Source organism: Petaurus breviceps, unplaced genomic scaffold (genome assembly GCF_028583685.1).
Source record: "Petaurus breviceps papuanus isolate PSGF00001 unplaced genomic scaffold, PetGlider_PUasm1.0 220, whole genome shotgun sequence".
Classification (NCBI taxonomy): Eukaryota; Metazoa; Chordata; class Mammalia; order Diprotodontia; family Petauridae; genus Petaurus; species Petaurus breviceps.
In genome coordinates, this window is record NW_027185876.1 from 17,861,168 (window position 1) to 17,880,713 (window position 19,546).

At 38.3% G+C, this 19,546-nt stretch overlaps 1 protein-coding gene across 1 annotated transcript in view; it reads right to left on the reverse strand.

The window, feature by feature from the left end:
* Nucleotides 1-5,816: 5,816 nt before the first annotated feature.
* LMX1A (LIM homeobox transcription factor 1 alpha) overlaps nucleotides 5,817-19,546 on the reverse strand; it is a 197,062-nt gene continuing 183,332 nt past the window's right edge. Inside the window, exons 5-9 of the mRNA XM_069094682.1 lie at nucleotides 17,484-17,656; nucleotides 15,096-15,173; nucleotides 13,966-14,035; nucleotides 11,452-11,622; nucleotides 5,817-7,638 (exon numbers count right to left, since the gene is read on the reverse strand). Of these exons, the coding sequence (XP_068950783.1) occupies nucleotides 7,478-7,638; nucleotides 11,452-11,622; nucleotides 13,966-14,035; nucleotides 15,096-15,173; nucleotides 17,484-17,656 (653 nt within the window). The 3' untranslated portion in view covers nucleotides 5,817-7,477. The remainder of the gene's footprint in view (nucleotides 7,639-11,451; nucleotides 11,623-13,965; nucleotides 14,036-15,095; nucleotides 15,174-17,483; nucleotides 17,657-19,546) is intronic.

Sequence of the window (19,546 nt, forward strand, 5' to 3'; positions counted from 1 at the left end):
GAAGGAAGGAAGGAAGGAAGGAAGGAAGGAAGGAAGGAAGGAAGGAAAGGAGGGAGGGAGGGAGGAATGGAGGAAGGAAGGAAGGAGGGAAGGAAGGAAGGAGAAAAAGAACAAGTAAGCATTTAAGTGCTTACCATGTGCTAAAATTTGTGGGGACGTAAATAGAAGTAAGTAAGTCAGTCCCTTCCCTCATGGAACCTATATTGTAATGGGGGTAAATGGCAGATAAAGGAGATCATAAAAAGAGATGGGAAGCAACATGGTGTGTAGATGGCCAGTAAGTGGTCTGGAGGTCTGGTTCCAGTAAGACAAGGTGAAAGCTTGCCTCCCAGAGCCAGTACCCCAGCGCCAGAGCCCAAGTTTACTTGGGGGGGGGGTGGGGGAGGAAAGATGAAGATGATGATGGTCAGAATGAAGGGAACCAGGGTGGGATATTAGCCTTAAGATCATTTTTCAGATATCTCTCTTTTTTGGGGGGAGTGAGCACAAAGAGGAGATTTTACATCGATGATTTCATTAGTATAATGAACTTCTGATGAGAAAACTTTCTCTAAGAGTATGAATAAGCAACTCTTCAGCTTCCAGAAGCGAATGTGGCAATGATTGACTTGCCTGGTTAACAAGGACAAGATGTGTCAAAGATAGACATCCCTATATCTCACCTCTAATTATGTGATTATCTGTATGTTGGAATCCTGTTTAAAGTTTCTCACTGTGTGTATTTTTTTGGTGGTATGGTAATGGGGAAGCAGCAACCTTGCTGGCTTCATTCTTGTATCTTTAGATGAAAATGCATGCCATTCAGTCAATGAGTATAATCTTTCACCTTGGTTCCCTTCCATTTCTCCCACTGCCATTTTTGCCCCATGATTTAGTTTGACTTGAGTCCTTCTGGAAAGTAGGAAGGATGGTTTAACAGGAAGGTTCCAAGTCCTGTGGATGTCATTCTCTAACTAGGTACTAGAGTTTGACTCAATGACACACATCTACACACCCATCTACCCACTCCAAAAACCTTGATGAGATGTTTGGAGAGATTTCCATAGACCTTGACTCTCTCTCCTTCAGCATCAAGGCTCTGAACATTTGCTTGTGATTGGAATCTTATCTGCATGTCCTTATTAAAAAAAGAGCAACCTACTGACCCATGGTTCAGGCTCATATTACAAACTATTAGAGGAGAGCAGGGCTGAGATTTCTAGAGGTTAGAACAACCAGGGATTTGGGAGTGTCCTATTTTGAGATGACTGTCATCCCGCAGGATTTCCCCTTTATCTTTCACTATGGGTTAGCACCTAGAATTGGGTCTTCAACAAATTTGGTGCTCAGTAGTTTAATACATTTTCTGAATTCGTCTCAGAGCTTTGATGACCCTCTGGACATTTTTTTCACCGTTTCTCAGAACCCTTCTCAGCCTGGAAGATCACCCCTTACTCCCTAAATCTTTACTAATTAGAATAGTTCAAGGGAGAGGAAGTTGAATCAATCAATAATCCTCAAGTTTTAGAAGGGATGCTGACTTAGGAGTCAAAGGTCCTGAGTCTAACCCTATTATATATAATATATATATATATCGTATATATATATATATATATTATATAAATACTATTTGCACTTCTTACCTTAAAAGATTGTTGTAAAACTGAGTCTCACTAACTTTTCAGTATTATATAAACATAAACTATCAAAAAGCCTAGGACTGTCAGGCCTGAGGGTCATTAGTAGTGACAGGGAGTCCAGCATAGGCAGGAGGGAGGGAAAGAGGTGGGGAGAGGAAGCAGAGAAGATATTAATTTCACATGTACCTTAGATTTTGAGCTTTTCAGGATATGTTCCTTAGAACAACCCTTTGAGGCACCCCAATAGAATGTATGCTCCTTGAGGGCAGTGGTTGTTTTTTGCCTTAGCATTCCGAGTTTTTATCACACTTCTTTGCACATAGTAGATTATTATGAAATATTTGTGAAATTTAGCTGAATCATCATTCTTCAGATAAAGAAAGTGAGGACCAAACAGATGAAATTATTTCTCGAGGGTTACACAGCTATTAATTGTGGGATCCAAGAGTTATACACAGGTCCATTCCATTTAGTACAGTGGGAAAAGGCACTTATATTTAGAGTTGGAAGACAGGTTAAAATCTTAATTTTTTTACATTTGCCAGTTGTGTGACTTCAGACAAATTACTTCATTTCTCAGATTCTCTGTTTCCTTAACTTTAAAATGTGTGTGTGAGAGGAGGGCGGTAAGGGAGTGCCTCTGAGGCACCTTCTAACCCTAGACTTATGATCCAGTCCAGCATTCTTTCCTATTCTTTCCTCTTTACTGAGATGCCTCTCCAGTTATAAGAGAAAGAAATACCCATTAGGAAATACACTAACTATGAAATTCTACTGGAAAATAGAAATATGAAAGCTGTAATTTGGCGAATAGAGCCAAACTATGAGAAGGATGAGGGGAAGAGAGGGGAAAAAGAAAGAACAGAGGCAAAAGGAAATCCACTAGTCTGCATTTATAGATCACTTGCTATGTATCTGGTACTGTAGCTAAGTCAAAAAAGAAAGCAAAGGAGGAAGGAGATATGGCTAGTTGAAGGGGAAAAATGGTTTCTGAGAGATTCTGGAGTGCATGACATTGAGAGCTAAGAATTTTAATTAATTTGGAATTTCTAATCATATTGCCTATGCTGTCCTTTCAAAAATGTGACTGTGGCCACAACTGATGGAACTTAGCATATTTAGCTTTGCATAGATAATTCTTAGGGAGTAAATGAGAAATGTCTTCACATATTTGGAGGACCATCATGTGTAATAGAGACAATCTGCTGATACTAACAATTAGAATCAGACACAATGGGTCAAAAAGAGACCAGCTTAGGTTAAAAAAAAAAGAGAGAGATACTTCTGAATAAATAGAGCTATCACAAAGTGGAATGGGCTTGATTTCTAGATCAAAATGAATATTTCTCTTCACTGAATGTCTTTATGAGAAGGAGGAATGAGCAATTGTTGGTATAGAAATGATACAAGTTTAAAGAAAAGGCCTCTCCTGATACTGAGGGCCTGGGTTCTTTGTGTGGCTATAGATTTATCAAAACTCAGTTCAGAAGAAATATATATATTTTTTTTGCCTTTTGGAGGGCAATTGGGGTTAAGTAACTTGCCCAAGGTTACACAGCTAGTATTTTTGTGTGGGTGTTAAGTGTCTGAGGCCAGAACCAAACTCGGGTCCCCCTGACTCTGGGGCCAGTACTTTACTCACTGTGCCACCTAGCCACCCCCAAGAAGAAATATTTTTAAGCCCATAGAGGTTCTTGATGAGGAAAAGGGGGGGAGGGGAGAGAAGAGAGAAGAAGAAAAATAGCAGTATGTTTCCTTATGTGAAGGAAAATGAATGGAAAACTACTCCTAGAATGCCTACTATCTGTCAGGCACTGTGCTAAGTGCTAAGGATACAAAAGCAAGCAAACAAAAAAGACTGCCCACAAGGAGCTTACATTCTAATATAGGAAGTCAAGACATAATATAATCTAATATAGGACTACTTACATTCTAATATAGGAAGTCAAAACATAAAGGGGAGTGAGTGTTGGAAAGGAGAAGGAGATGGTGAATGTATGTGAAGTGTCATAGTTTTAGAGATAGCCAAGAAGTGGTGCAGTACCCTAGCTCCAGGCCAGATAAGATGAAAGCTCACCTATGAGCTCATTGCCCCAGGGGTAGAGTCTGAGTCCTAGTATGGAGAAGAAGAGGACAGAGTTCAGGTGTCATGGTTTGGAAATGATCAGGAATTGATGTAGTGGTCTGTTTCCAGCCCAGATAAAGTACAGGCTAGAGAGTATTAATACATCATAGTAGAAGGAAAATTGGACTTAGAATCAGAATGCATTTGGGTCCTAGCTCTCTCATTTACTATGTTTGACCTTGGGAATCTAATTTCCCCACATAGACCTCAATCTCCATAACTGTAAAAGAATGGCATTGGCAAGCGGAATAAAAAGCGGAACTGTTGACTGGGGAAAAATCTTTGTCAAATATCCCTTATAAGAATATGATAGCTAAGATAAATAGGGAAAAAGTAGAAATATAGGAGATCAAGAGTCATTTCCCAATGGATGAGTGGTCAAAAAACTTAACATTTATAGAAAGAATTGCAAACTATTAAAAATGGTAGGAAGGATCATTCCAAATAATTAATAATAAGATAAATGCAAATCAAACAACTCTGTGGTTTTGTCACATTCCTAGAAAATTAAAAAAAAAGATAGCTAAAAATGGTAACAGTTAACATAGGAAGGATTGTAGTAAGACAGAGAGGTAGTGCATTGAATAGAGTGCTATATCTGGAGCCCAAAAGACGAGTTCAAATCTAGTTTCAGAAATTTGTAAGCTTGATAGGACCCAAGACAAATAATTTACCCTTTCTGCCTCAGTTTTATCTTCTATTAAATGGAAATAAAAATAAAACCCACCTCCCACAGTTGTTGGGAGACTAAAATTAGATATATGCAAAAAACTTCATAAATTTTAAAGCGCTATATAAATGCTACCTATTATAAATACATGGCAAAAACTGTGGTTGTTCTAAATATTTGAAAAATAATCAGGAATCATGATAAGAAAATTCCTAAATGTCCATACACTGTGACGCTACAAGGCATATATCCAAAAGAGGTCAAAGATTGAAATAAAGGTCCCATAAAGACCAAAATATCAATAGCATCACTAATGCAAAAAACTAGAAACAAAGTAGAGGCTTATTGATTAGAGATGGCTAAAAAGTTGTTACATGAATGTGATGGGATTTCATTGCACTAAAGAAAATTACAATTGTGAAAAATACAGAGAATCCCAAGAAGACATATGAACTGATGCAAATTGAAATAAATAAATTCAAGAAAACTAAGTGCATAGTTTAAGAGAAAAGAACAAAAATCTAAATTGGTTATGTAATGATAATGACCAAACAGCCCTGAAGAATATATGAGAATATTTACTTCCCTCCATTCTTTGCAGAGTGCGAAACACTCCATCTCCTATCAGACTTGGTTCATGTGTTGATTCATAAATTTTATTTCTTTGTTATAGAGGGCCCATTTTTGTTATGTTACCTGTCTCTGATTAGGGGGTAGAGGGGAGATGTATTGGGAAATTAAGGTAATATAAAATATAATATTTTTTTTAAAAATTATGATATTAGGGTAAACTGTCTTTAAAGATCTTTCTAGTTTCTATCATGCTATGACTGGGTCAAGCTCAATTCCAAGGAATATCAGTATAAGAGAAAAACTTTGAACATAAGCAAATGTCTAAGTTTTTGTTTTGTTTATTTAGAGTCAGGCTAACCACCCCTTTTCATGATGCCCTCCTCACTATAAGGACTTACAATTTCCTTGCCAAGAAAAACTACCCTCTCCCTTTTCTCCATTCTGACATCCATGGAGTATATTAATTTGATATAACAGGAACATTGTAGGTGGATTAAGTATGAGGTCCATGATGAAGTAGATACTTATTTTCATGGCAGGATCCTTCTGTGGATGTGAGTGGAGGGAGGGGTGTCTTCCCAAATATAGGAACCTTTCCTTAGCCTATCTGGACAATACATGGAAACTCTCTCTGGCCATAATTTTCCCAGGTGCATTTATTTATTCTTATTTATTCAAACTTTATGTGAACAACCACATGACCTTCCTTATTTCCACTTTATTTGAACATAGCCATATGATCCTCCTTATTTCTAGTTTCCTCCCTTATTTGCCACCTTCTATCAAATAAAAAAAAGAGACAGTGCATTTTAAAGAAGTTTTTAATGTATTTTCAGTAATCTTGTATTGGAGTAGGGATCTCATTCATTTTCACTCCCATAAGTCCTGCTATAATCTCTGACTGATCCTTACCCACAGTCACCAGCAGAGAGCTACAGAGTATTAGCTATTTTCATTCACCAAATTGGCTTGTTTTTTATTTGCTTGCATAAATTATAAACAACAGCACAAAATCACACAACATAGAATCTAGGATAGAGAGGACGTGTTTCCTCTGGCCTCGGAGATGCTATGTCCAAGGTTCCTTCTGCTTCCCCATAAGTGAAACTGAGTCCTATAACAGCTCCTTCTTGGAGAAATGGAGGCCGATCCAACATCCCTACTACCCCCACCTCCTTGTTTGGGTTTTCCAGGAGGCCTCCTGGCAAAGAAGTATCCCACTCTAGCACCACATTTGGGGAATAGGGTGTGGAACTATATCCTTATGTGCAAGGCTATTGAGTTGAATATAGCCATGGTCAGAAAAGTGACTCCAAAGGATATTGCCACTGGCTTCCTTCAAAAATCGCCTCTTGAGGATTCCTTGCGTTACCAGATGTTTAGAAAAAGAATCTCCAGGGCTGCAGCTTCTCTTCCATTTGACATATCATCTTTAATGTCCCAGGCTCTACAATTGGAAACAGGATGGGCAATGTTGCCCAAAAGGCCTAAGGCTGAAGAGAAGTCATTCTGCTCTCCCAGAGCTTCTCCTGCATCTTCACCTCACTCCAACAGTAGTGAAAGCCTTCTATATTGAATAACGATGGCACAGATTGGTATTGCACCTCTCTTTATCTGCTTTTCACTAAGAATTAAGCTTCAGTGTGCCTGGGTGAGGTAGGTAAGTTCCATCAGCCTCATGCTGCAGCCCAATGAGGTTAAGGGACTTGCCCAATATTATCCAGCAGCTGAGTATTGTCATTAATCATCCTGGCTCTGAGCTCCCCACTAATGTTATGAGACATTGATCTCTCTCAACTAAACCACTAGGTACTGGGGCCCTGTCAGCAAGGACCAATCACTTCTTAGAACTCAACCCCTAGCAATGAAAACTAAATGAACTCAAACTAGACTAGATGAATTGGCGATCTTGCCCTGGCCAACAAGTCACCTCTGACTAAAAATAAAGTTTATAAAAGTAAATTATCTCATTTTATAACTTAAGTGCATCAAGCATTTCCTTAAATAGAGTTCACACAGAAAATAAAGTTACTTTCGCTGTACAGTTGCTGCCTGTTACAATTAGGAATAAACTTTGATGATAAAGTATGAAAGGTTACACACACTCACACACGTCCATCTGTCTGTGGGCACAAAGATGGGTAGACGTATGTACCTCTTGACAAGAGCTTCCCCAAAATGGTGGGAAGTTGTTAGGAGTCTCTAGGTATCTAATTTGCATGAGGATGTCTATATTAAAAGTCCCTGTCCTTAATGATAAACACGTCTTCATATCTAATGCTATGACTCTTATAGAAACATTAAACTATGCAATCCATAATGTATTCAATCTTTGGAAATGCTGGGCTATACCATATTGTAATTATACAGCATCCCCAAGAAAGACCCCTCCCCCACCCACTTCTTCCCTAACCTCCCAAACTAAGGCCAGTTGACCCCTGGTTTAATATGTTTCACTTGGGAGCCTAGCCACTAGACTCTGGGGTGGACTCAAGAGGTGAAATAAGAATTCTGCATGGAGTACAGGTGGTCGATGGGGTTCCCCACCCGGGACTGCAGGGGCCCGGCTTCAGAGGTTGCTAGGAAACAGTCACCCAGGTTACTGAGGGAGGTGTCATCACTATCTAGGTCATGGAAAAGGGGCTCAGCACCTGAAATGGAAATAAAACACCAGCATGAAGTTCACCTTTTATTGCTAGAAAAAATACAAGTCAATTCAATGAATATTTATTGTGTAGAGATTATATGCTGACAAAAGTAGCTGTTTGACAATAGTACTCAAGAACCTGGCCATACTTTTAAGCAAATAAGACTCATGCATGCAAACTGTAAAATAATACTTCATACATATTTACAAATAGAAAGAAATTATCAAAGGGCAAAACAGAATTAATCAGGTGCCACCACATCTTGTCTCAGGATTGAAGTGAGCAACATAGCTCATGATGCCCAGGGCTGAAGGGAAGCCATAATGCTCCACGCCCAGAGGTCTCCTTCCATCTAATAATAGCAAAACTTTTGAATATTGGCTGTTACCAACACACATCCGCATCCCAACACCTCATCTGCCTTCCACTAATGATTGAACTTCATCATATCTGGATATAATCAGCTTCATCCCACACAGGAGGAAGCTAACACCCAATCAGGTTGAGTGACTTGTTCATCATTCTATGGATGGTCAGGAAAAGAAGAAGGCAGTGTTGGCTGGTGTTACTATTCAAGTTTTCATGAAGAAGGTTGAACCTAGAAAATGATGCTCTGTGAATGGTAAGAAAACATGAAGCAGCTCCATGACTGACCAGTGAAGCTTCAGGTGAATTCCATTTTCTATATTCAATGAACATTTAATAGCACTTTAAAAGTTTTAAGCTTAAAAGGCTGGCAAGGTTGGGGGTGGCTAGGTGGCGCAGTGAATAGAGCACTGGCCCTGGAGTCAGGAGGACCTGAGTTCAAATCCCACCTCGGACACTTAACACAAAAACTAGCCGTGTGACCCTGGGCAAGTCACTTAACCCCAATTGCCCTCCAAAAAAAAAAAGCAAGGGGTGGCCAGGTGGCTAAGCGAGTAAGAGCACCGGCTCCAGTTTCGGGATGACCTGGGGATCAAATCCGGGCTCAGATACTTAGCACCACACCCAGAAATAATGGGCCGTGTAACCTTGGGCAAGTTACTTAACCCTGATTGCTTAAAAAAAAAAAAAGTCTGGCTAAGTGCTTCACAAATATTGCTCCATTTTATTTTCACAACTCTTGGAGTATTGCAATCTATTTTACATAGTATTTCTATGTTACTTAATAGCATATTATTTTATAGGTGTGATTTATTACTTTTATACTTATTTTACACAGAAGGAAACTGGGAAAGTCAGAGGTTAAGTAACTTTTCTGGAGTCTTGTAGCTAGTGTCTGAGTCAGGATTTGAACTCTGGTCCTTCTGATTCTATAACCTGTACTCTATCCTCTGGCCCTCACTGTCTCATTTATTTAGTGTTCACAGCGTTACCAACCCTACACTAGATTCTTTGAGAAATACAAAAGAAATAGATAACTTTGTCCCTGAGACAAGAGATAACTTGATATCTACAGGAATAGGAATAACTAAAGGAAAAAATTACAAAGCAAAATAAATAAATGTATAGAGTGCACTAGAGACACCTGCTCCCACCCCACCAAACCCCCACTCCTGATACATATAAATCTGATTCTGAGGGGGAAAATATCATTTGGAGGATAGTTAGTCCCTTTACAAAAATTTGAGTTTTAGGATTCCTTTTTATAGCAAGCTACCTTAGTGTACTTAAAATATGAATTGTTAGAGAATTGATGTGTATACAGTTTTTCTAGGAATAGGGTTATTTCATAAAGTGAACTGTGTCTTTATGATATGTCATTGATATCATATCATACAAGGATCAGCTAAAGGAACTGGAGATGGTAAATCAGAAGAGAAGACAGAGGCAGGCCATGATAGATGCCTTAGAATATTTGAAGGTCTGTCCCAAGCAAGATCAATGAGAGCTATCGTGTGCTTAAAGAGTTTAAAATTTAGAATAATAGGTCAAAGTTTCAGAGAGGAAGATTTTGACTAGAGATGTTTGAAAATGGAATGGAATTTTTCAGGAGTTAATGAGATTCCCTTCACCAGAGATCATTAAACAGGACCTGAGCGACTACTTGTAGGTGGGACACATTGGCCCAGAAATTCCCTTCCAATTCCAAGATTCTGAAATTTTGTAAGTCTGATAGTATACAAACATGGTGGGTGATGGGGTGGGGGTGGAATGAGGAAAGGAGATCTCAGGGCAAATATGTGTCTATGGTGCTGGAATTAGTACTAAAAGGCTTCTTATAGAAAGCCACGACTATAGATGACATGATTGAGAATTGATTTACAGTCTAAAAGGATTTTAAAGATAATCTAGTCCAACAGATGAAAAAAAACTGAGGCCCAAGTGTAAAGTGATTTGCACAAAGAGCCAGGTCCTGAACTCAGCTTCTCCCTCCAAACCCAATGCTCAGGTCATACATGAATTAGTGGATACTTCAAAATGGCTTCCTAAGTGAAAGTAATAGCCCTAAGAGTCATAGAATCCAAACCACTAACCACTCACCTTCTCACCTAGCTCCTTCCTTTAGTCTTATCATTAGTCATTCCATTCACTCTTTTTTCTATGCCAGTGGTTGTTCTGTCCACCCTGATCAGCATCTAGGTTCAGCAAATATTTCTTTAGTGTCTATTGCCTATTTGATGGCCCATAGAGGTCCTATTGAGTGAACCTGGGAACTGCTGCTCACCATGTTGTGGGATATGGATATCGGAAAACAAGATAAGGATTGTGACCTTTTTCCATACTCAAGAGAAGATATACATTATGACTTCCTAACTCTCTCGGACTATTCAAGTAACTTCTTGACTCTGAGTAAAGGGAAAGGAGCTGGAGCAAACCAGAAAAAATATGCATGCCCCTGGAATAGCTTTATGTTTTGATGAAGGAACCTGTTGGTGTCTGCTACCAGACAGCAGAGGGTGCTGGTGGCATACAGCAATTGGATGTATAAAAGACACCAGTGAACAAAGGAAGTTGGTTGACTTAAGGTCCATAATTTGTGGTTGATGTTGCCATCATACCAATGGTTTGGTGTTTCCTTCTTCCTGGAAAGAAAAAAAACTTTATATTTTGTCTTAGTAACTATCATTTTATTTACTACTTATTGCAGAATATTGGTCAATATGAATTTTTCTTTATAAGAAGCTAATATTATACATCCCTGATATCCATTAAATCTCATTTTCCTGTTTTGGAGAGCAACTTTAGACTGCAAGTATGTCTCCTACATCTGGCTCCTATCCATTAACCCACTAAAAGTTATTTAAATGATAAGTGGGGAGGGTGGGTACTTTATGTAACTATTTGAAGCTGGGCTAGGGAAGATTCCTACAGATTGACTGTACTCAGCATATGTCTGCTAATTGGGAGGAAAACTTTTTAACCATTAAAAGTTTATTTATGGTCCTTAGATTATGTTAGAATACCTGCTTGCATTCATGATAAAGGCAAGTAGAAAAACTGCTATTCATGTGTCTATTCTCAGAGCTAATTACTTGCTTAACTAAAGAATTCTAGCTTGATCAGAGATATTATCATTAGAAAATTATTTAATGAACTCACTCTATTCACCACATTCTGGTATGAAAGAAAGGATCTGAAAGTTCAAATGTATTATTGGAATAGAAATAAAATAGTCATGCTCCTAGGTGGTCCAATGGATAGATTTCCATACTTGAAATAAAAAAGATTTGGGTTCATAATCTGGTCTCATATACTTACTAGCTATATGACAGTGGGTCAGTCACTGAACCTTGCTCAGGAAGTAGCCTTGTAAAGGAAGAATGGAAAAGAATATATGCATATAGGAGGTGTTTCTTGAATTCAGTCCTGGCAGTGTTTCAAGTTTCTTACCATAAGGATGCATGTGGTCTCCAGGCATCTGGGGTGGGGTAAGTCCTTGTCGAAAGGGATCTGAGTTGTATACACTCTGTTCAATGGCCAGGAGCTGCTGTGGGGTTGGCAGTGCAGTATAGGGATTCATTATCCCTTCCATCCCAGTATTCCCTCCACCATTTGTCTGAGCTATAGGACAAGAGAGAAGAGAGATCATTCTCACTGATCTGGAAGAAGGGAGGGATTATTCTGGCTTAGTCTCACCCAGTTATCTGGCATCTATTGCAATGACTTCTTTTCCATTAGAATGTAAGCTCCTTGAGGACAGGGACTGTGTTAATTTCTGCTTGCTACTTGTATTTCCCAACACTTAGAAATAGTTTTTATCATATAGTAAGTACTTAGTAAATGCTGATTAACTTGATTTCCTTCTCAGTGAGGGTGTACCATGTTGTTCACTCTTCCAAAGCAGTCCTTCTGGGGTGGTTAGTGAACCAGAGGACCCCAGATCCTGCCCTCACCTTGCTATGTCATTATAACAAATACTCTAAGCCTCTGTTTCTCCATCTACAATCAAAAAGGTGATAAGTATTTGTCATCTGCCTTAGTCTTTTGATGTCCATAGGAGAATGTCTTGGGAACTTCTGAATGAATGGGTCTTAGAAAGACCAAGTGCTTCTGCTCCCATAGTCCTTTGCATCTTTTTCTATTGTTCTTTTTAATTTAGGGGAGTCATCTTGTAAGATTATCTCAACAGTCCCTTAAATTTTAAACTTGCTTAAGTCCTGGTCCACTGGAAATTATCACTATTAAAATTATTATCATTAATTAGCATTTATTAAGTATTTACTGTGTGACAAATGGTGCTGAGCACTAGGGATTCAAAGCAAGCAAAAAACAGTACACGTCCTCAAAGAGCTTACAGACTAACATGAAAGACAATGTATAAACAGCTTTGTACAATAAGTTATATACAGAGTAAATTGAAGATGACCAGAGGTATTAGAACTGAAATTAAAAAAATCAAATCTTTACTTCAATGCTTACTACTTGTGTGATCTTGCTAAGTCACTTGACCTTGACAGATCTCACTCATCTATAAAATGACAGGGTTGGACTTCACTAAACAGTCTCTGAAGTCTATGGGGTCTACCTCTCTGATCCCATAATTTGGAATGAGAGAACCTAATCTGAATCACAGCTTTGATGCTAAATGTCTGCATAATTTTGGGCATGTTGCATCACCTATTTGTACCTCAGTTTCCTTATTGGTAGGAAGAAGTGACTGGACTGGAGAACCTCTGTTCTTTTTGCCTCTAAGCCTATGATCCTACTTCGCTCTTCAGAATAGCTTTTATGCTGAAATGACAGACTCAAGGACAAAGCCACTCCTCAAATGTGGGTCTCTTTCCACTGGAGCATGCAGGTAGTAGTTCTGAAGATGCATTAGCCCAACATCTTTGCCAGGTTTTATATTTCTTCCTTCTCCAGTATGCCTTCCCAAGAGGTAAACGACCAAGTAATTCACTGGTGTAGAAGGTCTCTGAGTTAAAATCTACAAAGCTAGGACCCTGCAGTGCAATCCAGAACTGCATTCAGTTCAGTATCTAGCAGAAAGATATGCCACCAAAGGGATCTTGGTAGAAGAATAATGTTAAATAATAGGGACTGCACTGAGGAAGATGAGATGGTAATAATACAAGATTTCTTAAATCCATTGCCTCAAATAACCTCCTTGCAGAGACAGAGAATACATTTTTTCATGACCACAAAAGAATTTTTTAAGACTTTCATGTTACTGAAAGAGGCCAAATGATGGTGGGATATTTCCTTGCTTTACTGGAGGGAGGGAAGGAAAAAGCATTTATATAGTGTCTGTTATGTACCAGACACTGTGCTAAGTACTTTATAAATAGCATCTAATTTGATCCTCACAATAAGCCTGGGAGGAAGATTCTGAAATTATCCCTATTTTACAGTTGAGGAAACTGAGGCAAACAGAGCCTAAGTGACTTGCCCAGGGTAACATAGCTCATAAGTCTCTGAGGCTGGGTTTGAACTCAGTTCTTCCTGACTCCAGGCCCAATCTTCTATCCATTTCACCATTTAGCCTTCTTGTGCCACATTAACCCAGATAAGGAGAATCTCCTCAGGAATGGATAAGCAGAGAAGGTAATGCCAATAAGGGACCCATTTATGATGTCAGGAAGAGGAATGGTCAAGAGGGCATCGATGGGAGTTAATGGCTACCAGCTCCATCATTAGATAGCCATCCTGCACTCTGAAGCTCAGGTGTCCTTAGCTCTGTCACAAGTAACATGTGACCTCTGGAGTGGGGAAGATGGCCCCGGGCCTCACTCTAAGGATGCTAGGGAGTCAGGCAATAGATGGAGCATCTCTCATTTCAAAGATCTACTGAAGAGCTAAGCTGGGGTGCCTCGGTGGTGGCTAATGAAGTCTCATCCTTAATTCTGGGAGGAAATAGGGAAGGAAATACAGCAGCAGCTGTTGAGGAGGGGACGTCCACCTTACCGGAACTCAGCCTTTGTGTATTCTGCTGATCTTGCTGTTGCTGCTGCTGTCGCCTTGCCAACTTCTTCATCTGGTGAAGAGGGAACAAGGGGGTTAGAACCTAGCCTGCCTGTGATGGCCTAATGAGGTGGAGGATGGGAGGAAGGAGGAAAGGCAGAGGGATGGCCTCTGAAATAAGACTGTCTGATTAGTGGAATTCATCTGGAATTAGGAGATCTGGCCTAACTTCTTGGTTCTGCCACATGCTATCTGAATGACATCGGGCAATATATAACCTCTGAGACAATTTTCTTTTTCATAAAAAGTGGATGACACATAGTACATACTTGAAAGAATTTTTGTTTTAAAAAAGTATGAATACCTCAAAGCATTAGAGAATTGAATGACTTATTACTTAGAGTCAGTTTGGTACAGGGCAAAGAAGACTAAACTTGGAACCTGTAGACCTCAATTTGTGTTCACAATTCATCTGTCACTAGGTAGAATCTCAGCTACATTCCTGAGTCTCAGTTTCCTCATCTATAAAATAGGGACAACAGTACTCAGACTACTATGAATTATCATTTTGCTGTACTGATGAGTATCAGATGAGACCAACTGTAATGAAAGCTCCATATAACAATAATGCATTATTATACAGTGTATCTCAAAATTCTTAGTGCAGTTTTAAGTTTTAATATAGTAATAATAGTGGCCAGTCTGCTTATCTGTAAGATAAAATAAGAGATTTTATAATTGGTTGTTTTTGTTAATGATTTACCATTTACACTAACCAAAAGTGAAACTTAACAAAACTCATAAGTCACACTAATACTTTTGGGACACACTGAAAAAAATGTCAATTTATTATTAGTAGTATTTCACTAGGCTCAGTTTTGAATATCTCAATTGGAATTTACAATGCCATTTTAGGAGAATTTTTACTATCTTCTTAAACTATGCTTAAAGCCTCACTTATAAACAACAAGGTAAAGCATTTCTCCTGACATAAGGCAGGATGCATCTAGTCAGGGAGCATATGATTAACCAACATGGCCACAACAAGGGATCTCTTGCTCTCACTACTTTTTTCAGTGTCATAGCAATATTTCAAGGCATTTTGGTGGTATTAAGTTTAAAAGGCAGGTTACCTTAGCTCTCTGATTTTGGAACCAAACTTGAACAACACGAACACTCAATCCTGTCTCAGCAGCCAAAGTTTCTCTTACCTTTAAAAGATGGAAAGTTAGAAACATTAAAATTTCAAAAAAGGTGAAAGATGTAAAAAAAATTTCTTAATATGTTAATACAGTTATTATGAACAAACCTTATTTTCCTCTAATAAATAGATTTTCTGATGCACAGATTTTTTTTAGTAGAGGAGGTAGGGAATCAGTTGTTTTGAAAAAAACTGAAATAATTTATTCAAAATTATCATAAAAGATGAGGAAGACTGACTAAGTGTTTCTTTGGTCAATAATTTAAGATTAAACAATTATGAAACTGGACAAAATTTCATATGTACAGGATGTCCCAAAAGTCTTTGTGCAGTGTCAAGCTTAAATGGTTTAACACTGAATGAAGGCTTTTGTGATATCTTGCATAACTTTTTCATACATGTAATTATTCAGTGACACACATAATGCATCACCAAAGCAATTGAATGTGATATGACTATGAATCTGTGCCTGATCACTGCTGAAAGGAATTAGGGATGGAACAATAGTGGTAGATAGAAGAATAGAAGAGACATTTTATAACAAGATCAGGGAAAGGAGAATATTTGTCTGAATAGTTTGAAACATGCATCCCTTCTCATTTAGCACTTGACTTCAAGTTCAGAACATACAATAAATCAGCAAACAGATGACTTTTGATAAGTCTTATAACAAGCAGTAATTGAAGCTTAAAAAAAGCATAAATTATGAGAAAATACTCCACAAAAGGTCAATGTCAATATCTTTCTAAAGACCTGGTTAATGGTCAGAAATCAAGCAATACAAAGCATAAGAAAAATCCCCTCTTTAAAATGTAATTCACCAAGTACATCTCATAGGAAACAACCATGAACTCAAAGATTTGAAACACCTCAAGGAGGTGTTTCCTATGGTTTGAGTTTACATTGAACATTAGTCAACTCTTCCAGAAGATGTTGGACACTAGCCCATTGTTGAACATTAGCTGTTAATACATTTATTCAGACACACACAGAGCTTGAAGATTTCTGTGAAAATCAACCTTTAAAAGAGAATTACTGCTTTTTGATTTGTGGTTGTCATTTTTAATTTTAATTTACTTTGAAAGTTTCCGTACCATTTTCTTGATTTATTTAGGTATAACATGATGTAGTAGAATGAGTGCAGGACTTGAAGTTAGCAGAAAGCTGAATTCAAACCCTATCCCTGATGCCTCCTGACATTGTAACCATAGGCAAGCACCTTAAACTCTGGTCCTCTATTTCCCCATCTGTAAAATGGGAATAATCATACAATTTGTGCCTTTCTAATGGAGCTTTTTCCATTATGCTTTGTGCTATAATTGGTCTAATATGGAAGCATCAAACATGCTGCCTACAGGCTGCATAAACCCCACAATATTCTAAAGTAACATAAAAAAATTACAAAAATTTTCTCTGATAAAGGCCTTATTTCTCGAATGTATTGGGAAGTGAGTCAAATTTTTAAAATAAGAGCCATTATCCAATTCATAAATGGTCAAAGGATATGAACAGGCAGCTTTCAGGTGAAATCAAAGCTGTTTATAGTTGTATGAAAAATGCTCTGAATCATTATTGATTAGGGAAATGCAAATTAAAACAATGCTGAGAAGTTTGCATTACTTATATGCAATGATTAAGCATGTGGGGGGATAGTGATAATGGAACATTATTTTATGTTTATGTTGTGGCAAAACCTGTCACCTATGTTTTTCTTGGTCAGGGAAGACTTATGATTTCAGAAATAAGTTACTTCCCTTAGAGGATAAAAAGAAGCAATATTAGTAATGAGAGTAGGGAGAGAAGATCTCCCTGAAATTTTTTGTACATGTCTAAGAGGGAGTGAAACCAATGTTTAAATTAGTTTTGCCACTTCCATGATTTTCTCATAACCAAGCTTTGCCTAAGTCTTGACCACATTTTCTGTCTGCATACACGCTCAGACCTTGCAGAGTCCTTTTATCAACACATCCCTTTAATGCATTTATATAATGTATAATTATCAGTATTTGTATCTTATCTTCTAACTGGGCTCCATACTTGCACCACAACAGGGACCCTGGCTTATCTAACCTTTAAACCTTCCCCTCTATAGTGTACAGTATAAAGTAAGTGCTTCAGTATTTACTTAATTAACAAATGAATGAAATCAATGTAATGTATACACATGGGAGGGAGAGGAGGGTATGTGTGAATATGAATTTAAAGCCAGCTTTAAGAGAACCTGCACTGTTTAGGGTTAGACAAGTCTTTCTTGATTCCTCATCAGAGAGAGATATGACACAGATGTGGGCAATTGCTTCCCTCTGCCTCCCTACAGTACCTTCCTGCATGGCTTGGAGGAGACTTCAAATGAGGCCTTGAATGCTCTCCGCTGCTGGGTGGTCAGGATGGTCCTGGGGCGTTTGGGGCGCTTGTGGTCCTTGCCATCTTCAGCAACTCCTTTCCCTGTCCCATGGCCTGCCTTGCAAAGGCTGTCTTCATCATCGCTTTTCCCTGAAAAAAGGAGAAAGTCATGTAGAGAGCCTATTGAAAGTCAATTATTGGGATTCATGTTTTGGGGGGTTGCCCCCAAATTATTACTCCAATACCTCAGCCACAGAGCCAGCCTTATATATCTTCAGAGTAAGTGATTTTAAATGGTATGATTCCAGAGGATCAAAGAATTCAATTCTTGATATCACACACACACACATACATCCCTTCTCATATGATACTGTTTGATGCCTATTAGAGCTGGCGGTTTTTGTTGTTGCTTTTTACAATTGCTCTAAAAGGATCATGGTCTTTAAGATGAAAGGTGCCCTAGACTTTATCTAGTCCAAAATTGTCATTTTACAGGTGAAGAAACTGAGATCCAGCCAGGTGAAAATCTCTTTCCCAAAGGCACCCAGGTAGAAATGGTTGAGTTTGGATTCAAATCCAGATCCTCTGACTCCAGATTCATTGTTCTTTCCATTGTGCCATGTAAGAATAGCACTATGGGGGTTTATTGTGTCTTTGGAAGACCCAAGTCTACAAAGCTAGTAGCTGTCACTAGGTGAAGAGTAGTACCCTCTCATCAACAAATACAGCATTTAGATCACCCCAAGCCACAGAAAATATAAAGTAAAGGTAGGTCATACTGTCTCATTGATTCATAGAACTTTAAAATTTGAAAAGATATTGGATAATTTTATAGCAACTTTTTGCTATAACATGGCTGTCAGAATGATGATATAAAATGGTTACATATTCACATAAGAAATTGATAAACAAGGAGGTGTAATATGGCTCAAGATTGAAAAGAAAGATCACTGCATGGGTACAAGAAACAGTATGGGCTTTCTCTCTCTCAGAGTAATTGTTATCAACTATAAGTTAACTTTCTCTAAAGCTAGTGTTTGCCCAGGTCCAAGCTTTGAATCTTTTCTTAGTCTTGCTCAAGAAAAGCTTCTTCTGAACTCACAAGCATCATCAAAATATATTTTGTTTACCTATTTATTCCAATTATTCTTGCTTTGATCAGTGAGGGGATAGTAAATGTTTAACAACTGATTCTCTAGGTGGGAAAATGTACCCACAAGGCACTTTCAGATTCAATTTATGTTACTAACATTTCTCCACCACTTTCTTGAATGATCACAATCAAAAAAAATATATATCTATTGTGTTTGTCAATTTCTGAAGTATAAAAAACTCACACTAAAAATTTAATAAACAGTTCTCATGAACTGGTTCCAGCTGTCTCCTGCATCCCCTGAGATTGACCCTTATCAATGTTCTTGGCCATTTTGTTTCAGTTGTGTCTGTCTCTTCATGACCCCAATTGGAGTTTTCTTTGCAGAGATACTGGTTTGCTATCTCTTTTTCCAGTTCATTTGACAAATGAAGAAACTGAGACCAATAGGGTTAAGTGACTTGCCCAGAGTCATACAGCTAGTAATTGTCTGAGGCCAGATTTGAACTCACAAAGATGAGTCGTCATCATTCCAGGATTCTACCCACTGTACCACCTAGATGCCCTTATCTATAATTTCACCAATTATTATCAATGACTTAGATAAGTTTCTCTGGAAAAAGTGATTTGGGGGTTTTAGTGAGTTGTAAGAAGCCCTGGAAAAGAAAAGACTTAGGGGGCATATGATAGAAATCTTCAAATAATAAGCTTGTCCTGCCTTGTCCCATTATGCCAAAGTAGGAGCAATGTATGGAAGCAGTTGTAGAAAGACAGAAAATACAAAAATACTCCTAACAATAAGCCCTATCTAAAAATGAAACGGGCTGCCACTGACATGTGAGGGATCCTATCACTGTTAGTCTTCAAATAGAGGTTAGATATTTGGTTGGCACACTGTAAAGGGGGTTCTTGGTCAGGTATGGATTGCACTAGATTGAATATAGGAG